Here is a 22,363-nt window from a genome sequence, read left to right as displayed (position 1 = left end):
ATAAATGTCTCATGATGGTGTATGTATGTATATACAGTTGAAGTCAGAAGTTTACTGACAACTTAGGTTGGAGTCATTAAAACTAGTTTTTCAACCACTCCACAAATGTCTTGTTAACAAACTATAGTTTTGGCAAGTTGGTTAGGACATCTACTTTGTGCATGACACAAGTAATTTTTCCAACAATTGTTTACAGACAGATTATTTCACTTATAATTAATTCACTGTATCACAATTCCAGTGGGTCAGATGTTTACATACACTAAGTTGACTGTGCCTTTTAAACAGCTTGGAAAATTCCAGAAAATTATGTAATGACTTTAGTAGCTTCTAATAGGCTAATTGACATCATTTGAGTCAATTGGAGGTGTACATGTGGATGTATTTCCAGGCCTACCTTCAAACTCAGTGCCTCTTTGCTTGACATCATGGGAAAATCAAAAGAAATCAACCAAGATCTCAGAAAAACTTGTTCATCCTTGGAAACAATTTCCAAACGCCTGAATGTACCACGTTCATCTGTACAAACAATAGTACGCAAGTATAAACACCATGGGACCACGCCGCCCTCATATCGCTCAGGAAGGAGACGTGTTCAGTCTCCTAGAGATGAATGTGCTTTGGTGCGAAAAATGCAAATCAATTCCAGAATAACAGCAAAGGACCTTGTGAAGATGCTGGAAAAACAGGTACAAAAGTATCTACATCCACAGTAAAACAAGTCCTATATCGACATAACCTGAAAGGCCGCTCAACAAGGAAGAAGCCACTGCTCCAAAACCGCCATAAAAAGCCAGACTATGTTTTGCAACTGCACATGGGGACAAAGATCGTACTTTTTAGAGAAATGTCCTCTAGTCTGATGAAACAAAAATGTATCCGTTTGGCCATAATGCCCATCGTTATGTTTGGAGGAAAAAGGGGGATGCTTGCAAGCCTAAGAACACCATCCCAACCGTGAAGCACGGGGGTGTCAGCATCATGTTGTGGGGGTGCTTTGCTGCAGGAGGGACTGGTGCACTTCACAAAATAGATGGCATCATGAGGGAGGAAAATTATGTGGATATATTGAAGCAACATCTAGAGACATTAGTCAGGAAGTTAAAGCTCGGTCGCAATTGGGTCTTACAAATGGACAATGACCCCAAGCATACTTCCAAAGTTGTGGTAAAATGGCTTAAGGACAACAAAGTCAAGTTATTGGAGTGACCATCACAAAGCCCTGACCTCAATTCTATAGAGGATTTGTGGGCAGGACTGAAAAAGCATGTGTGAGCAAGGAGGCCTACAAACCTGACTCAGTTACACCAGCTCTGCCAGGAGGAATGGGCCAAAATTCACCCAACTTATTGTGGGAAGCTTGTGGAAGGCTACCCAAAACGTTTGACCCAGGTTGAACAATTTAAAGGCGTTGTTACCAAATACTAATTGAGTGTATGTGGATGTATAGGGGGGATGTTTTCTACTGAGATGGGCTAGGGGCCTCTAAGACCCTGATAAATTAGAGATGAATAGATCCCGCAGATTTGATTGATCGATTTCCCATAACATGAAGCCATGAGATTCATTTGAACTATAAAGTATATCATATTGTATGTTTGTGAGCCTAGTGAGATGTAGGTAAGTAATATGTGACAACAGAGTATAAGGCCTAGATTCAATCAAATCAAGCGTTAACTGACGATAGCCCACACTTTCATAGTGGATGTTCTGGCATTGTTGAAAGAGCTGTCAAATCAGTAAGCAGCTGCTCTTGCGATTATTGTCACGAAGCCACACCCTCCCCCACTCACGTTAGAAATAATCAGCTACATAGAAATAATTATTCTCAAATGTAAAAATCAGGAAACTAAATAATGAGGGTTTCTATCATCCTAATGGAGGTGTAGATTACAGCTCACATTCCACTGTTCTGATTTGTAAACAAGGCTGCATGGGGTTTCTGATTATACGACTCCTTGCAACCAATGGCAACCGCTATGCAGATGTTGGCCAAAGCGGATCTGATTGATTAATGCCCTAAGTGTGTGAGTGCAGGGACTTGGTCTGCATTACCAGGCCAAGTCCCTGCAGGTAGGACTGACCTTGTTTACAAAGGACCCAAAATACAAACCCCAGAATATCAACCACAACACATGTTGCCTTGTTACAGGGTAATGCCATGGTACTAACACTAAGAGAGAATGCAAAGATATCGATTTCATTTTTGTTGTCACTCTTTCTGTGACTGCGTTTCATCCCCACCACTCAATCTCTCAATTATATCTCAATGTTCCCTCCTTTTTTCTCCCTTCCCCCTCTTCCCAGGTGCCATTCACCTGCAGTTCCACTCCAGTGAGAACCACTATGTGTGGAGGAAGGTAATCTCCACTGTGCACAACATCATCGTGGGCAAGCTGTGGATTGACCAGGTGTGTCTACTAACTACTTCATGGGGTCTACTTAGTCCCTCAGTGTGTTGGAGGGGTCTGTCTCTTTATCTCTGTAATGTAATCCAGGCCACTGGAATGAGTGTTGTGTAGAGGCAGAGTTCAATCAGAACAGAACAGCATAGCACATGAATAAGCCTGCCTGTGGTCTCTAGGGGTTTCTTCCCCTTTCATCTCGAGTAACGCCCTCCCCTCTCTCTGAGATGACCCAATTACAGTCTGTAAGTGTCTGTCTGTCTGTAGAACTACTCTGTACCTCTATACCAGAGTTTCCCAAACTCTGTCCTGGGGTCCCCCCTGGATGCACATTTTGGTGTTTGCCGTAGCACTACACCACTGATTCAAATCATCCAGGCTTGATGATGATTTGGTTATTTGAATAAGCTGTGTAGTGCTAGTGCCAAAAACCATACCAGTCTCTCACTGGAGGAGGAGGAGGAGGAGGAGGAGAAGGAGGGAGACGTGGGCCAGGGAGTAAACTCTCATATGGTAGAATATGGCACAAACAGCTTCTCATTAACAGTCCCTATAGCACAACTTAGTGTCAAATATATAGAGCTTCATTCTAGAATCCAATGATATCACTGAGGCTGACTGAATGTACAGACCATAGAATCAGGAATTAGAATACTAGAATGGACATGAACCTTTTTTGATGGAATAAAGGTCAGCCATTTTGGTCAGGGGGATGGGTAAACCATGGTTTCCCAGTGCTGTAATAAGATATTATGTGAAATAACATGACATTGTATCATACAATAGCACAATTGAAACATGTATGTGTATAAAACCTGTATAAACTTGTTTTATAATTATAGATTATTTTAGATTGACAATAATTCTATTACACAATTTCTGAGATATCACATGCCTTACTTTTATTTTCCTGCATTAGTAAAGTCAGGATTATGCCTCTACTGCCATTCATTCCAATTAGACTGGTTTGGATTTCTCCCTGGCCAATATGGCTGTAATTTAATAAGATCTCTATGGTACAGACACTGTTCTGATGCAGCTGTGGAATGTTGAGATGTTAGTGGTTCTTTCTCTCCTTCTGAACTCTGATGATGACTCATCAGTTGTTTCTGTATGCGATATGCGTGATTGCTATTGATGCTTACCAGAAATTCTCTCTACTATCCATTCCTCCTCTTTCGTTCTGTCTTTCATCCCATTCTGCCCTCGCTTCTCCCTCTTTCTCTATCCCTCCCACTGTCAATGGGTAGTCGGGGGACATTGAGATAGTCAACCACAGAACCAAGGAGACGTGCCAGCTCAAGTTCTCCCCTTACAGCTATTTCTCCAGGGATGTCCCACGCAAGGTACATGTTCCACCATCACCCTCTAATTAGCCCTGGCTGAAACCTGACTGGCATGATGAGCTCGTAGGGTCGGCTGTCACATTGTTGTGTGCTGCCCCCTGCTGGATAGTACAAGCAAATGTAGCATTTTTGAATGGACTATTCTTTCATAATAGTTGTTTATGATAAACTATAGAGGTATATTGTGTTATTTTCTACATAGGGTTTGATACATTTCCTCACCCCCCTCTCTTCTATCTCTCTGTGTGTGTGTGTTGTCCAGGTGACAGGGGTGGTGTCAGACAGTGGAGGGCAGGCCCACTATATCCTGTCTGGCACGTGGGACGATAAGATCGAGAGCTCCAAGATCGTCCAGAGCAGCAAAGGGGGCAGTGGCTCAGAGGGCAAGCAGAAGACTGTCTACCAGACCCTGTCCCCCAAACTACTGTGGAAGAAATACCCTCTCCCGTAAGCACTGCCCAGCACAACAGTTTATACAGTAACACAGATCACACACTGAGCCAATGATGCACCTTACACAAAAACACTGACTTGTAAAGAATAGTACATTACAGAGCAACTCCCCCACTTCCTCCCTAATCCTCTTCTCTCTTTCTCCCTCCGTCAGGGATAACGCTGAGAACATGTACTTCTTCTCCTCGCTGGCGCTGACGCTGAATGAGCCGGAGGATGGGGTGGGGCTGACGGACAGCCGGCTGAGACCGGACCAGAGGCTGATGGAAGCGGGGAGATGGGACGAGGCCAACTCTGAGAAACAGAGATTAGAGGAGAAGCAGAGAGCTGTGAGGAGGAGGAGAGAGGCAGAGGCCACAGATGCACTGGACAACGGTAAGACGTCGAGAAAGTGGGCAGGGTGGAGAGAAAGGTAAAGGGAGAGTTGATAAAGAAAAAGACTGATAGAAAGGGGCTGGGTGGAGAAATGGGGAGAGAGGACACTTCAGACATTCCAGAAGTAGGGCTGGATTGATTGAGGGATTTCTATAAAGGTATTTTCTTCAGTCACATAACTTTGAATCATTCCTCCAGGTCCCATGACCTTTATGTCAATTATTATGAGAATAACAGTATTACCTGAAGTGAGCCTCACGAAAAATGGAGGGGTAATGACAGGTCAAGTAGAGGAAAAGAACAGATTAGGATTGAAGTGAAGAGCTACTGAAGGCTACTAGGGGAAGATTGTAGAGAGAGGACACAACAGACTCTTCTAATCCTGGTAACATTGTTATAGTCCAACACTCTGTGTAGCGCTGTGACCTATTGTAGGCTGTATTTGATGTACCCATGACACGTCTCTCTTTTCCTTCCTCTGTTGGTGGTCAGAGTGTGATTATGATGACTCTGGTGAGTGGGGCTGGCCCGGCCCTGTTGTGCATCACCCTCCCCCACCCCCATATTTTTATGTTGACCCTCCCATTTGTGGTGGAAAAAGTACCCAGTTGTCATACTTAAGTAAAAGTAAAGATACACAATATATACAAAGTATGTGGACACCCCTTCAAATTTGTGGATTTGGCTATTTCAGCCACACCGTTGCTGACGGGTGTATAAAATAGAGCACACAGCCATGCAATCTCCAAAGACAAACAGTGGCAGTAGAATGGCCTTCCTGAAGAGCTCAGTGACTTTCAACGTGGCACCGTCATAGGATGCTACCTTTCCAACAAGTCATTACTGCCCTGCTCGAGCTTCCCGGTCAACTGTAAGTGCTGTTATTGTGATGTGAAAAAGTCTAGGCGCAACAACGAATCAGCCACGATGTGGTAGGCCACACAAGCTCACGGAACGGGACTGGCAGGTGCTGAAGTGCGTAGCACGTAAAAATTGTCTGTCCTCGGTTGCAACACTCACTACTGAGTTCCAAACTGCCTCTGGAAGCAATGTCAGCACAAGAACTGTTCGTTGGAAGCTTAATGAAATGGGTTTTCATGGCTAAGCAAGCCGCACACAAGCCTAAGATCACCATGCACAATACCAAGTGTCTGCTGGAGTGGTGTAAAGCTCGCCGCCATTGGACTCTGGAGCAGTGGAAATGCGTTTTCTGGAGTGATGAGTCACGCTTCACCATCTGGCAGTCCGACGGACAAAACGCTACCTGCCCCAATGCATAGCGCCAAATGTAAAGTTTGGTGGAGGAGGAATATTGGTCTGGGGCGGTTTTTCATGGTTCGGGCTAGGCCCCTTAGTTCCAGTGAAGGGAGATCTTAACGCTACAGCTTACAATGACATACTAGACAATTCTGAGGAAGGCCCTTTCCTGTTTCACTATGACAGTGCCCCCATGCACAAAGTGAGGTCATACACAAATGGTTTGTCGAGATCGGTGTAAGAACTTGACTGGCCTGCACAGAGCCCTTACCTTAACCCCATCGAACACCTCTGGGATGAATTCGAACGCCGACTGCGAATAGGGCCTAATCGCCCAACATCAGTGCCCGACCTCACTAATGCTCTTGGGGCTGAATGGAAGCAAGTCTCTGCCGCAATGTTCCAACATCTAGTGGAAAGCCTTCCCAGCTGAGTGGAGGCTGTTATAGCAGAAAAGGGGGTGCAACTCTATATTAATGATTTTGGAATAAGATGTTCATAAGTGTCCACATACTTTTTGTAGTGTACCTTAATAGAAAATGACTCAAGTAAAAGTGAATGTCACCCAGTAATATACTACTTGAGTAAAAGTGTAATAGTATCTGGTTTAAAATGTACAGCGGTGGAAAAAGTACTTCATTTTCATAAATGAGTCAAAGTAAAAGCTAGACATCAAATTCCTTATTTTCGGCAAACTAGATGGCACGATTGTCTCTTTAAAAAAACATTTTATTTTTAAAGAGAGCCAGGGGCACAGTCCAACTCTCAGACATAATATACAAAGTATTTGTGTTTAGTCCACCAGATCAGAGACCGTAGGGATGACAAGGCGTTATATTGATAGGTGTGTGAATTGGACCATATTGATGTCCTCCTGCCTGAGCATTCTAAACATAACAAGTACTTTCGGGCATCAGGGAAAATGTATGGGAGTAAAACGCACATATTTTCTTTCGGAATGTAGTGGAGTAAAAGTGGTAAAGTACAGATCCCCCAAAAACGACTTCAGTAGTACTTCAAAGTATTTTTTACTTAGTTACGTTATGCCACTGCTGTGTAGTTATGACAGCGTTCCAGGTTGTCTTTTTTGCAGTCACGCTGCACATCTCAGATCATATCAAATGTATTTATAAAGCCCTTTTTACATCAGCAAATGTCAGAAAGTGAAAGAAACCCAGCCTAAAAACCCAAACAGCAAGCAATGCAGATGTAGAATCACAGTTGCTAGGAAAAACTCTCTAGAAAGTCTGGAACCTAGGGAGAAACCTACAGAGGAACCAGGCTCTGAGGGGTGGCCAGTCCTCTTCTGGCTGTGCGACGGGGAGATTATAAGAGTACATGGCCATTTAAGACCAGGTTGTTGTTCAACATGTTCAAACGTTCATAGATGACCAGCAGGGTCAAATAATAATCACAGTGTATGTAGAGGGTGCACCAGGTCAGTATCTAAGGAGTAAATGTCAGTTGGCTTTTCATAGCCAAGCATTCAGAGGTCGAGACAGCGGGTGCGGTAGGCAGAACAATTGAAACTGGAGCAGTAGCAGAACCAGGTGGACTGGGGACAGCCAGGAGTCGTCAGGCCAGAAAGTCCTGAGGCATGGTCCAAGGGCTCTGGTCCTCCAGGGGGAGAGAGAGAGAATTAGGGGGAGCATACTTAAATTTACACAGGACACCAGATAAGACAGGAGAATTACACCAGATATGACAGACTGACCCTAGCCCCCCGACACATAAACTATTGCAGCAAAGATACTGGAGGCTGAGACAGTTGGGGTTGGGGGACACTGTGGCCCCATCTGATGATACCCTCGGAAAGGGCCAACCAGGCAGGATATAACCCCAGCTAATTTGCCAAAGCACAGTCCCCAGTACACAGCCCCCACACCACTAGAGTGATATCAACAGACCACCAACTCACTACCCTGAGACAAGGCTGAGTATAGCCCACGAAGATCTCCTCTACTATACGAGCCCAAAGGGGGCACAAAACCAAACAGGAAGATCATGTCTGTGACTAAACCCACTCAACTGATGCACCCCTCATAGGGACAGCAACAAAGTGACTCAGCCCCCGTAGTAGGGTCAGAGGCAGAGAATCCCAGTGGCGAGAGGGGAGGCGGCCAGGCAGAGACGGCAAGGGCAGTTCGTTGCTCCAGTGCCTTGTCATTCACCTTCACACCCCTGGGCCAGACTACACTTAGAGATGAGTCTTCAGTAAAGACTTAAAGGTTGAGACAGAGTCTGCGTCTCTCACATGGATAGGTAGACCATTCCATAAAAATGTAGCTCTATAGGAGAAAGCCCTGCCTCCAGCTGTTTGCTTAGACATTCTAGGGACAATAAGGAGGCCTGCGTCTTGTGACCGTAGCGTACGTGTAGGTACATCTGAAGTCAGAAGTTTACATACACTTAGGTTGGAATCATTACAACTCGTTTTTCAACCACTCCACAAATTTCTTGTTAACAAGCTATAGTTTTGGCAAGTCGGTTAGGACATGACACAAGTCGTTTTTCCAACAATTGTTTACAGACAGATTATTTCACTTATAATTCACTGTATCACAATTCCAGTGGGTCAAAAGTGTATGTACACTAAGTTATAAGTGAAATACATACAGTAAGTTAAACAGCTTGGAAAACACCAGAAAATGATGTCATGGCTTTGGAAGCTTCTGATAGACTAATTGACATCATTTGAGTCAATTGGAGGTGTACCTGTGGATGTATTTCAAGGCCTACATTCAAACTCAGTGCCTCTTTGCTTGACATCATGGGAAAATCAAGTCTGGTTCATCCTTGGGAGCAATTTCCAAATGCCTGAATGTACCACGTTAATCTGTACAAACAACTGCACATGGGGACATAGATCATACTTTTTAGAGAAATGTCCTCTGGTCTGATGAAACAAAAATAGGACTATTTGGCCATAATGACCATTGTTATGCTTGGAGGAAACAGGGGAAGGCTTGCAAGCCGAAGAACACCATCCCAACCATTAAGTCCGAGGGTGGCAGCATCATGTTGGGGGGTGCTTTGCTGCAGGAGGGACTGGTGCACTTCACAAAATAGATGGCATCAGGAGGAATTGAAAATGATGTGTATATATTGAAGCAACATCTCAAGACATCAGTCAGGAAGTTAAAGCTTGGTCGCAAATGGGTCTTCCAAATAGACAATGACCCCAAGCATACTTCCAAAGTTGTGGCAAAATGGCTTAAGGACAACAATTTAAAGGCAATGCTACCAAATACTAATTGAGTGTATGTAAACTTCTGACCCACTGGGAATGTGATGAAACAAATAAAAGCTTAAATAAATAATTCTCTCTACTATTATTCTGACATTTAACATCCTTAAAATAAAGTGGTGATCCTAACCTAAGACAGGGAATTTTTACTAGGATTAAATGTCAGGAATTGAGAAAACTGAGTCTAAATGTAATTGGCTAAAGTGTATGTAAACTTCTGACTTCAACTGTATGTACGGCAGGACCAAATCGGAGAGATAGGTAGGAGCAAGTCCATGTAATGCTTTGTAGGTTAGCAGTAAAAACCTGGAAATCAGCCCTTGCCTTAACAGGAAGCCAGTGTAGAGGTTAGCACTGGAAGAATATGATCAAATGTTGGGCTTCTAGTCAAGATTCTAGCAGCAGTTTTTAGCACTAACTGAAGTTTATTTAGTGCTTTATCCAGGTAGCTGGAGAATCGAGCATTGCAGTAGTCTAATCTAGAAGTGATGAAAGCATGGATTAGCTCTTCTGCATCATTTTTGCACAAAAAGCTTCAGAATTTTGCAAAGTTACAAATATGGAAAAAGCTGATAATCATGACTGCAATAAAGATGACCTGGAAGGCGTTCTTTGTATGGGGTCTGCATGCTGACAGCTTCTCCCTTGTACCCACTGGTCCAGACTATGACCCGGTGCTGCTGCCATATGCCCTTTTCATTCAGACTTGACTTGGCCCTACTATGCCTGTACTGTTTCAGACAGACATAGAGGTGTCTAATGTGTGGGAGTGACAGTAAACCATACAGAATAACTCCCTGAGCCCTTAATTTGAGTGACGCTTGTGTCTCTTCCCCAGGTCGAGAGTATGAGGGCTTCCAGCCACAGTGGTTCCACAAGAGGAAGAATGCCGTCACTGGGGAGACAACCTTTGTGTACAAGGGTGGATACTGGGAGGCTAAGGACAGTCAGGACTGGAGTACGTGCTCTGAAATCTTCTAAGCCTAGACCAGACCCATCCTACCCCATCACTGGACCCACCCAGGCCCAGGAGACTGCTCCACCACTGGCCCTGGAGGAATGTGGGTCTGGATGTGGACCTCTGTGTGCATGAGAATGTGAATGTCTCACACACTCAAAACACAGTGTACCTCCCCATGTACACACAGAGGTCATATTTTTTACAGAGTCAAGGGAGAGAAGGGACCTTTTCTAGATCCTACCCTGACCTAACACTGAGCTGTGTGGGGGTGTGTGAGAGAGATGGGAGATTGAATACCATAGAAAAGGGGCCCCATAGAGACTTCCAAAATATTCAGGTGCTCCACACACGCTACCCACAATGCACCTTTCCTCTGCTCAGCACATCTGTTTCTAGGGGTTTTAGTGATTGAACAGCAACCCATCTAAATCAGTTCTCCTCTCCACTTGTATACTGGGATGAGATGAAGTACATCCTGTCTAACGGACAGATGGACGGACAGACAGAGAGACAAAAATAATGCTTCAGAAGTTTATAGAAAGACAGTGTGTGTATGTATGTAATAATCTGTGTATATACATATATATATACACAAACTACCAGTCAAAAGTTTGGACACACCTACTCAATCAAGGGTTTTTCTTTATGTTTTACTATTTTCTACATTGTAAAATAATAGTGAAGACATCAAAACAATGAAATAACACATATGGAATCATGTAGTAACCAAAAAAGGGTTAAACAAATCCAAATATATTTGAGATTTGAGATTCTTCAAAGTAGCCTTTGCCTTGATGACAGCTTTGTACACTCTTGGCATTCTCTCAAACAGCTTCACCTGGAATGCTTTTCCAACAGTCTTGAAGGAGTTCCCACATTACGCTGAGCATTTGTTGGCTGTTTTTCCTTCACTCTGCAGTCCAACTCATCTCAAACCATCTTAATTGGGTTGAGGTCGGGTGATTGGAGGCCAGGTCATCTGATGCAGCACTCCATCACTCTCCTTGGTCAAATAGCCCTTACACAGCCTGGAGGTGTGTTTTGGGTCATTGTCCTTTTGAAAAGGAAATGATAGTCCCACTAAGCGCAAACCAGGTGAGATGGCGTATCGCTGCAGAAAGCTGTGGTAGCCGTGCTGGTTAAGTGTGCCTTGAATTCTAAATAAATGACAGTGTCACCAGCAAATCACCCCCAAGCCATCACACCACCTCATCCATGCTTTACAGTGGGAACCACAAATGCAGAGATCATCTGTTCACCTACACTGCGTCTCACAAAGACAGCGGTTGGAACCAAAAATTGCAAATTTGTACTCATCAGACCAATGGACAGATCTAATGCCCATTGCTCGTGTTTCTTGGTCCAAGCAAGTCTCTTCTTCTTATTGGTGTCCTTTAGTAGTGGTTTCTTTGCAGCAACTCAACCATGAAGGCCTGATGCACACAGTCTCCTCTGAACAGTTGATGTTGAGATGTGTCTGTTACTTGAACTCAATTATTTATTTGGGTTGCAATCTGTTAATTCGAATGAATTTATCCTCTGCAGCAGAGGTAACTCCGGGTCTTCCTTTCCTGTGGCGGTCCTCATGAGAGCCAGTTTCATCATAGCGCTTGAGGATTTTTGCAACTGCACTTGAAGAAACTTTCAAAGTTCTTGAAATTTTCCAGATCGATTGGCCTTCGTGTCTTAAAGTAATGGTGGACTGTCGTTTCTCTTTTCTTATTTGAGCTTTCCATAATATGAACTTGGTATTTTACCAAATAGGACTATCTTCTGTATACCACCCCTACCTTGTCACAACACAACTGATTGGCTCAAACGCATTAAGAAGGAAAGAAAGTCCATAAATGTACTTTTAACAAGGCACACCTGTTAATTGAAATGCATTCCAGGTGACTAAAAATCAAATCAAATCAAATTTATTTATATAGCCCTTCGTACATCAGCTGATATCTCAAAGTGCTGTACAGAAACCCAGCCTAAAACCCCAAATAGCAAACAATGCAGGTGTAAAAGCACGCTTCATGACTACTTCATGAAGCTGGTTGAGAGAATGCCAAGACTATGCAAAGCTGTCATCGAGGCAAAGGGTGGCTACTTTGAAGAATCTGAAATATATATTTGGATTTGTTTAATACTTTTGGTTACTACATGATTCCATATGTGTTATTTCATAGCTTTGATGTCTTCACTATTATTCAATGTAGAAAATACACACACATACACATATATATATATAACGATACCCATTTTAGCCATTTATATATTTATTTTTAGGAACTCAGTCACGGTCTCAATTTACTAATGAGAGAAATAATAGTAGAATACACCAGGTGCAATTTCAAAATGTGGTTGTGCAACAGCAGTTTTTAACTTTTTATGTCAGTCACTGACAGTCACTCAATTAGCCATGTCAGCTAGCAATTTTAGATTGGTAGCTTGTCTAGCCAGCTATCTAACTTATAGTAATCATGGTCGAATACTGACTGGGCACACAAGGCATTTGCCCAGGGGCCCTGACTTCCAGGGGGCCCCCCATTTGATTTTGTTAGTCTCACTCATTCTCACTCAGATATCATATTAACATGGCATTCAAACTGAAAAGATTTCTATCCACCCCATGGCAAAATGGGTAGAATTGCTTGAAATGTGCTGTTAAACTGCAACATTTTCTCTCTGCCCCATGGGAAAATGTGTAGAATTGCAGGAAATTAACTTTAAAATGAACATTTGTCTCTTCACAATTAAGTGGGGGATAGGGCTGGGCGATATATCGAATTAATTAGATTAATTTGAATGTATGTTTTTGCGCAATATTCCAAATGCCTGTATCACAAGAATATTTTTTGATTTTATGAGCGTTTATGTCCACTTGTTCTCATCTCTTTCTGGTCTCGTCTCCTTCACTCCTGTGCTGTGTGCTGTGCACCTTCCCATTTACACCAGAGTACTGGATATAATGATGAAATGCTCATGTCTCCGCCCTGACAATGGGATTCGATTTTGCAAAGGCAGGAAGGCAGGCGACAAGCTTAGGTCCAAAATAAGACCATAGAACCGCATTTTCTTTGGGAGGACCGATTTTGGCGAGAGCGAAAACTCTTGCTTCGCCTCTTCCTCTCTGTTTACACACACACGCACACATACCAAAACCCTCCCCTTTCCACTTACAACAAAGCTGAGAGATCACTAATTCCTCTCTGACAAGAGGTTTCAACTCGCTATATGCATTTGAGCTTTGGTCCCACAAAACCGATCATATGGACACGGAAACACATTGGGACATAATTGTACTGTAATAGAGGACACGTTAACGTTTCTAACCATACCCTTTTTATGTCTCAAATATTCAAATTGATCGCAGAGCAATCACTACTAAAACAGGAGTATCAATGAACATTGATTCTGGAAAATGAATGCTCAGTTTGCCGTGCGGTATCACGTTCCACTAGTAGCATTCTAGCCAAAGACTGTTATACTAGCTGTCTAGTCTATGCTTAATGCACATTTATAAAACACAAAACGCAATTATATAAGGAATGGGCAACTCGTTTTCATTCGGGGAAATACGGTAGGCCACTTGATTTCAACAAAGTGGGCAGGCTAGCATGCTGTTCAAACGGAAGGGTGTGCTCATAACAGTTCAACTGTTATGCCTTGTTAGCTAGCAAATATATCCAAGTTTGCTAAAATTTAAAAGATTAAGATTAGCTGGCTACTCACTAGCACGTGCTTATGAGACCTGTGTTAGTTTTCGATAATGCCTGCTACAAGAAGTTATTTAGTGGATGTGCATTATGCATGGTTCTGGTTAAATTTGTAACGAAAAAGCCATTTTCATAGACCGACTTGAAAGCCAGAGAAGTGATTCTTGAAAAAAAAAATGGATTTAAACTATTTTGATAAAATAATTAAATTATTAGTGGGTCTTATAGTTGTGAAAGACTTTATATATTTAGCCTGGGTATAATATCACAAGCCCTGAATTAATTTGATTATTGCTGACTGTTTGAAATGCAGTGTATTTGACCCAACCAAATCTCTCTTATGGCCCCCAAAAGGTTGGACATTTATTTTGACCCCTATTTTATTAACTGGTATTGAGAATGTGCAGTAGGTACAGACTCCAAAGCTTCAATTACTTCTCCATCTATGTCTGTGCCTGGTAAACAACTTCAATGCACTCTGTTCTTTTCTCCATTGCAGGAGGAACCAGGTTTAGACCTACATGCCCTGAAAACTGATTTTCCCCTATCAAATGTTCTCTACTTTTGCATAGTTTTGATACAGAATGTAATCAGATCTTCAACCAAAACCTAATATTAGATCAAGGGAACCTGAGTGAACAAATAACACAACAATAACATACTCATTTCATTAAACAAAGTTTAAAGTGCAACATACAATGCCCCTGTGTGAAAAAGTAATTGCCCCCTTACACTCAATAACTGGTTGTGCCACCTTAAGCTGCAATGACTCCAACCAAACACTTCCTGTAGTTGTTCATCAGTCTCTCACGTCGCTGTGGGGGAGTTTTGGCCCATCCTTCCATGCAGAACTGCTGTAACTCAGCGAAATTTGTGGATTTTCAAGCATGAACTGCCACAACATCCAAAAAGTTATACCTTTTAATAATCTGCCCATAGTACATTCTTCGAAAGATTCCTGTTGATCAGGTGTTTTTTGGCACGACATATGTCCCATTATGCCTGGCGGAAACCAAACACTGCATTCCACAGCAAGAACCTCATACCAATGGTCAAGCATATGGTGGTGGTAGTGTGATGGTTTGGGGATGCTTTGCTGCCTCAGGACCTGATCGACTTGCCTTAATAGAAGGAACCATGAATTTTGCTCTCTATCAGAGAATTCTACAGAAGAATGTCATGCAGCAAGACAATGAATGATCCGAAAGACGCAATCAAATCTACATGAAAATAGCTCAAAAAATGTAATAAAAAACATTGATGTTTTGGAAAGACCTAGACCTCCAGACCTAATTCCAATTGAGATGTTGTGGTAGGACTTGAAACGAGCAGTTCAAGCTTGAAAACCCTCAAACGTCGCTGAGTTAAAGCAGTTCTGCATGCAAGAGTGGGCCAAAGCTTCTCCACAGTGACGTGAGAGACTGATGAACAACTACAGGAAGTGTTTGGTAGGAGTCAGTGCAGCTAAAGGTGGCACAACCAGTTATTGAGTGTAAGGGGGCAATTACTTTTCCACACAGGGAAATTGGGTGTTGCATAACTTTAATTAAATACATATAATAAGCATTCATTTGTTATTTGTAAGCTTGGGTTTTGGTTGAAGATCTGATAACATTCTGTATCAAAAATAGAGAAAATCAGAAAGGGGGCAAATACTTCTTCACGGCACTGTACATACAGTATAACCATATTAGATGTTGAGTGACATGGTCCCAAGGCTGCTTCCTCTGTTGTTAGCAGCAGCTATAGGGACTGTGATAGTTAAATACATGTAACCTTTATTTAACTAGGCAAATATAATAATATAAACAGTTGATTGAGGCCCGTATTGAACGACCTGTCTGGAGTTGCTCTCGGACGGAGTTCGCTCAGAGAGAACCACACAACCAGAGTACTTTTCCTCACACAAACTAGGTATGTTATGATATATTACCATCCAAACACTGTCCCACTTTTACTCCACTGGTAATTGAAGCTGTATCTATGGAGGTAAATGAGCACTTTTCACTGTAGGTTTCCACAGCCTAATCCATATCTGTGTTGATGTTGAGGAGTCTTCAGTCTGTGCACTGCACACACCCAGTCCTTTGGTGCTTTACCTTTGAAACACATATAACATATCGTGCAGTGAGTCATTTACAGGATATAGAGTGTATTGTAGCTAGAACCTACACACCAATTACTCATCCCTAAAACTAATCCATCATCCCACACATATCTAGACAGAGTGTGAATTCTACACCACAGTGTATAGTTCTACAGCCTACATGACAGATCAGTCTGCTCTGGACCTGTAGATGCATTTATACAGAACTGTCTGATGTTGCTATAGCGCTGAAGAAAGCCCATGGTGGCTACTGACAGCATATTGGCATCTTACTACAGACAGACAGCATGCTGCTCAGGCCTCCCATAGCACACCACTGTTCAGTGAGCTGCAGCCAGGGAGGGCTGCTAGTGGGGACACTGACTCCCAGGCACTGATCCAGGTTCACCTGAGCTTAAACCTGGTCCTGAATCCCAGTGTTGAAGAGCTGTGGACAGGCTGATCTGGGATCAGCTGGTGAAGACACTGTCAGTCTTTTGCCTTTAAGAAACTGAATAAGGGAGAAGTCCCCTGACTTGTGCACTTCATATCTTAGGGGAGATGATTATTTTGTAATTACTGTTAGGAATGTAGAATTTGGGCTGGAAGTATTGTACCCACTGTCTGGCCTTCTGTGTGTATATTTTGTGATAAGATAATACCAAGACAATAATATGATTATAAAACGAAGAGTTATAATAATCTGAATAATAAGTTGTGTGTAGTTGAAATCTGAAGTTTTAATTAAAATGTACTGTAAAATGTACCTTTTAATCCAAATTGATCCAGCCAGTTAGAAGTTGATTCTAACTAGTGCCCACGGTTTGGTTGCATATTTAATGTTTTATATTAAAAGAGACTTACACACTGAACATAATTTTTATACAAAGTTCTTGATACTGGCATAGTGTTTACTTGGTTTAGATTTAAAGTTCACAAACAAACAATCACATTCTGATGTGGCCCTTAAGGTTTCTGAGGGCAGCTACAGGGATCTGGCATGTGCTCTGGAGGACAGTGGAAGACTCACAGAATACCATTCTCAACCCAACATATTGAGCTAGAGGGGTTGCTGGGAGTGATGTGATAAACATAGCATGCAAACTATACTGAACAAAAATATAAATGCAACATGTAAAGTGTTGGTTTCATGAGCTGAAATAAAAGAGCGGAGAAATGTTACATACGCACAAAAAGCGCATTTCTCAAAAATGTTGTGCACAAATTTATTTACATCTCTGTTAGTGAGCATTTCTCCTTTGCCAAGTAAATCCATCCACCTGATAGGTGTGACATAACAAGATGCTGATTAAACAGCGTGATCATTACACAGGCACACCTTGTTCTGGGGACAATAAAAGGCCACTCTAAAATGTGCAGTTTTGTCACACAGCACAATGCCACAGATGTCTCAAGTTTTGAGCGTGCATGCAATTGGCATGCTGACTGCAGGAATGTCCACCAGAACTGTTGCCAGAGGATTTAATGTTAATTTCTCTACCATAAGCCGCCTCAACCTCGTTTTAGAGAATTTGGCAGTATGTCCAACCAGCCTCACAACCGCAGACCACACCAGCCCAGGATCTCCACATCTGGCTTCTTTACCTGAGGGATCATCTGGGACAAGCCACCCAGACAGCTGATGAAACTGAGGAGTATTTCTGTCTGTAATAAAGCCATGTTTGTGGGGGAAAACTCGTTCTGATTGGCTGGGCCTGGCTCCCAAGTGGGTGGGCTTATACCTTGCCAGGCCTACCCATAGTTGCGCCCCTGCCCAGTCATGTGAAATCCATAGTTTAGGGCGTAAACCATTTATTTCAATTGACTGATTTCCTTATATGAACTATAACGTAAAAAATGTTACGTGCTTCATTTATATTTTTGTTCAGTATAGAAACTGTCAAGTGCTGAATGAAATTCTACCCCAATTACATTTTCGTAATTTAGCAGATGCTCTTATCCAGAGCGACTTACAGAGTGAGTAGTAAGTGCATACGTTTTAAAATGTTACTGAACACAATCCCAGTAAGGGTTTTTAGTTTTGCTGTATTGTAAATGTGTCATTGTATAGATAATACTATACCGTCATGTACAGTATTACTGGGTGACAAACAGTATTGAAATGTGGGGAAGAAAGTATAGGATGTGCAGGTCAAGTATTACTGTTTTTTCTCAATGATCAACTCCTTATAGATTTAGTTGAATATGTTGGGTTTGAAACATAGTGATTTTTATATATTAAAATACATATATTTTGAATGATAATATAAACACATCATACATTTTAATCCATTCATTTTGAATATCTAAATGACGTGATCTCAAAACTGTGTGTGTGTGTTGATAGCCAGCATGTGTAAGAGACTGATTAGATGACTTATTCATTCATGGCAGGTAGCCTAGTGGTTAGAGTGTTGGGACAGTAACTGAAAAGTTGCCGGATCGAATCCCTGAGCTGACAAGGTAAAAATCTGTCGTTCTGCCCCTGAACAAGGCAGTTAACCCAATGTTCCCCGGCAGACCGTTATTGTAAATAAGAATTTGTTTTTAACTGACTTGCCTAGTTAAATAAAAGGTTTTAAAAAATTAAAAGAATGAAAAATTGGGTTATAAAAGATGGTCGTCTCTGCTCTGTGCAGAAAGGAAAAACGAAACAACTGAAGTGTCAGTGCAGATGGTACTGAAGCCTAAAATACTATTTGCCTGCCTTCCTAATGAAAGACACTTCGTTTTTTTTCACCCAACAACACATAATCCATAATGGTTTGATTTAGCTTTAATATCAATGCTTTGTTTTTGTTGTATTTTTTGTCTTTCATTTACAGACTATTTGTATGTATGTGCAATAAAATGTGTGTATATCTAAGATGTACAGCACCAGTCAATAGTTTGGACACACCTACTCATTCAAGGGTTTTTCTTCATTTTTAGTTTTATTCAACAATGTAGAAGAAAAGTATGAAATAACACATATGGAATCATGTAGTAACCAAAAATGTGTTAAACAAATCCCCTTGGCCTTGATGACAGCTTTGCACACTCTTTGCATGCTCTAAACCAGCTTCATGAGGTAGTCACCTGGAATGCATTTCAATTAACAGGTGTGCTTTATTAAAAGTTAACTTCATTAGTGTTACCAGCATCAGAAATTGTAGCCCAAATAAATGCTTCACAGAGTTCAAGTAACAGACAGATCTCAACATCAACTGTTCAGAGGAACACTGTCTGTGATTTATTTAGAATTCAAGGCACGCTTAACCAGCATGGCTACCACAGCATTCTGCAGCGATACGCCATCCCATCTGGTTTGCGCTTAGTGGGACTATCATTTGTTATCAAAAGGACAATGACCCAACACACCTCTAGGCTGGGTAAGGGCTATTTGACCATGAAGGAGAGTAATGGAGTGCTGCATCAGATGACCCTGGCCTCCACAATCACCCACCGATTGAGATGGTTTGAGATGAGTTAGACCGTAGAGTGAATGAAAAGCAGCCAACAAGTACTCCGCATATGTGGGAAATATTTCAAGACTGTTGGGGAAGTATTCCAAGTGAAGCTGGTTGAGAGTGCCAAGAGTGTGCAAAGCTGTCATCAAGGCAAAGGGTGGCTACTTTGAAGAATCTCAAATATAAACTATATTTGGATTTGTATAACACTTTTTTGGTTACTACAGGATTCCATGTGTTATTTCATAGTTCTGATGTCTTCACTAATATTCAACAATGTAGAAAATAGTAAAAATAAAGAAAAATGAGTAGGTTTGTCCAAACCTTTGACTGATACTGTACATGTCTTTTGTTGTGTGCTGCTCTGTGGCAGGAGTATTGTAATGAAGATCGGGAGACACCTCATCTGAATGAAACCCTGCTGGTCTGTGGACTCTGTGCTGTTTGGCCTTGTTCTAATACACTAAGAGCTTGTGTGACCTAAATCACTTGATGCCTGGTACTGAATGGGTGGGTGGAAGGACAGACGTGAGCAGGGGTCCTGCCTTTTACCATTCTCACTTCAACCTCACTCTCACACACATATTCGACACACGGACACATATGCACCTGTGTTCAGGTGTAACTCGTGTTTCCAATTGGGGTTGGTGTTCCTTTTTAATTGTGTTTCTTCTCCCTTCATTTCTACACATGTGACATTGTCTTTAAAAGGAAAGACACAATGACAAAAAGGAGATGATAAAGTTGTTTCTGTTGCAACTGGATGTGTGTCTGTTCAATTTTATCTGTGTGTGGCCTTCTACTCATTTTGAGCTTAAATTGTGGGGAGTAGGATTCTTTTTTGCAAAGGTGAACACTACTGAGAAAATGTTTGATTTCAGAAAATGTGGGTAGAAGAGACATGAGAAATTGAAGGTGAGGGTTGCAACACACAATCACCAGTCTAGTCTTACATTAGAGACATGCAAGAAGACATTATGAAATCAAAATCAAATTTGTGCAGAATACAACAGGTTTAGACCTTACACTTAACCAACAATGCAGTTAAAAAAATAGAGTTAAGAACATTTTTACTAAATAAATGAGAGAAAAAAATAAAATAACACAAAATAATAACGAGGCTGTATACAGGGGGTACCGGTACCGAGTCAGTGTGCAGGGGTACAGGTTAGTTGAGGTCATGTGTACATGTAGGTGGGGGTGAAGCGACTATGCATAGATAATAAACGGTGAGTAGCAGCAGTGTATAAACAAAGGGGGGTGGGGGTGTGCCAATGTAGACAGTCAGGGTGGCCATTTGATTCACTGTTCAGCAGTCTTATGGCTTGGGGGTAGAAGTTGTTAAGGAGCCTTTTGGTCCTAGACTTGGTGCTCCGGTACCACTTGCCATGCGATAGAAGAGAGAGCAGTCTATGACTTGGGTGACTGGAGTCTTTGACAATTATTTGGGCCTTCCTCTGACACCGCCTTGTATATAGGTGATGTTCTGGGCCGTATGCACTACCCTCTGTAGCGCCTTACGGGTCAGATTCCGAGAAGTTTCCATACCAGGCGGTGATGCAACCGGTCAGGATGCTCTCGATGGTGCAGCTGTAGAACTTTGAGGATCTGGGGACCCATGCCAAATCTTTTCAGTCCCCGGGGGGGAAAAGGTGTTGTTGTGCCCTCTTCACGACTGTCTTGGTGTGTTTGGACCATGATAGTTCGTTGGTGATGTGGACACCAGGGAATGCCTTTTCCTGTAGTCCACGATCAGCTCCTTTGTCTTGCTCACATTGAGGGAAAGGTTGTTGTCCTGGCAACACATTGCCAGGTCTCTGACCTCCCTATAGGCTGTCTCGTCGTTGTCTGTGATCAGACCTAACACTATTGTGTCATCAGCAAACTTAATGATGGTGTTGGAGTCGTGTTTGGCAACGCAATCGTGGGTGAACAGGGAGTACAGGAGGGGACTAAGCACGCACCCCTGAGGGGCCCCAGTGTTGAGGATCAGCGTGGCAGATGTGTTGTTGCCTACCCTTACCAACGGCGGTCCGTCATGAAGTCCAGGATCCAGTTGCAAAGGGAGGTGTTTAGTCCCAGGGTCCTTATCTTAGTGATGAGCTTTGTAGGCACTATGGTGTTGAAGCTGAGCTGTAGTCAATGAACAGCATTTTCACATAGGTGTTCCTTTTTTCTAGGTGGGTCTTTTTCTGTGGATCTGTTGGGCTGGTATGTGAATTGGAGTGGGTCTAGGATTTCCGGGATGATGGTGTTGTGAGCCATGGCTAGCCTTTCAAAGCACTTCATGGCTACAGATATGAATGCTACAGGGCGGTAATCATTCAGGCAGATTACCTTCGCTTTCTTGGACACAGGGACTATGGTGGTCTGCTTGAAACATGTAGTATTACAGACTCAGCCAGGAAGAAGTTGAAAATGTCAATGAAGACACTTGCCATTTGGTCTGCGCATGCTTTGAGTACATGTCCTCGTAAACTGTCTGGTCCCGCGGCTTTGTGAATGTTGACCTTTTTTTAAGGTCTTGCTCACATGGGCTACAGAGAGTGTGATCACACAGTCGTCCTGAACAGCTGGTGCTCTCATGCATGCTTCAGTGTTGCTTGCCTCGAAAGGACCATAAAGGGAATTTAGCTCATCTGGTAGGCTTGCGTCACTGGGAAGCTTGCATCTAGGTTTCCCTTTGTAGTCCGTAATAGTTTGCAAGCTCTGCCACATCCGACGAGCATCAGAGCCGGTGTAGTAGGATTCAATCTTAGCCCTTCTTGCCTGTAGTCCATGGCTTCTGGTTGGGATATGCGCGTACAGTCATTGTGGGGACAATGACGTCAATGCACTTATTGATGAAGCCGGTGACGTGGTTCACCTTGGGGTCATGATAGGGGCTACACCAAATGTTTGATGTATTACAATAATTGATTATGCTTATGTTGTATTAATAGAAGGGGAAGGGCTATAAGACCCTTCCCCCACTACATGTATGGGGTCCTAGACTACAGATTAACAATATATATATATTCATTATAAGGTTTAATATTGCTCCACTATTCTTTTCTAGTCTCTGTCTCTTATAAAGA

At 42.4% G+C, this 22,363-nt stretch overlaps 1 protein-coding gene across 4 annotated transcripts in view; it reads left to right on the top strand.

Moving 5' to 3' along the window:
• The window catches only part of LOC124036361 (oxysterol-binding protein 2-like), a 99,971-nt gene extending 89,261 nt beyond the window's left edge, over positions 1-10,710 (top strand). For all 4 annotated transcript variants that reach the window (XM_046350855.1, XM_046350856.1, XM_046350858.1 and 1 more), the window contains 5 exons: positions 2,308-2,411; positions 3,656-3,751; positions 4,014-4,198; positions 4,359-4,579; positions 9,922-10,710. In XM_046350855.1, coding sequence (XP_046206811.1) covers positions 2,308-2,411; positions 3,656-3,751; positions 4,014-4,198; positions 4,359-4,579; positions 9,922-10,064 — 749 coding nt within the window. In that variant the 3' untranslated portion in view covers positions 10,065-10,710. The remainder of the gene's footprint in view (positions 1-2,307; positions 2,412-3,655; positions 3,752-4,013; positions 4,199-4,358; positions 4,580-9,921) is intronic.
• The last annotated feature ends 11,653 nt before the right edge of the window (positions 10,711-22,363 follow it).

The sequence above is a fragment of the Oncorhynchus gorbuscha genome, linkage group LG05, assembly GCF_021184085.1.
Source record: "Oncorhynchus gorbuscha isolate QuinsamMale2020 ecotype Even-year linkage group LG05, OgorEven_v1.0, whole genome shotgun sequence".
Classification (NCBI taxonomy): domain Eukaryota; kingdom Metazoa; phylum Chordata; class Actinopteri; order Salmoniformes; family Salmonidae; genus Oncorhynchus; species Oncorhynchus gorbuscha.
Note: the sequence above shows the minus strand (reverse complement) of the source record. Positions and strands in the feature narration are given on the sequence as shown.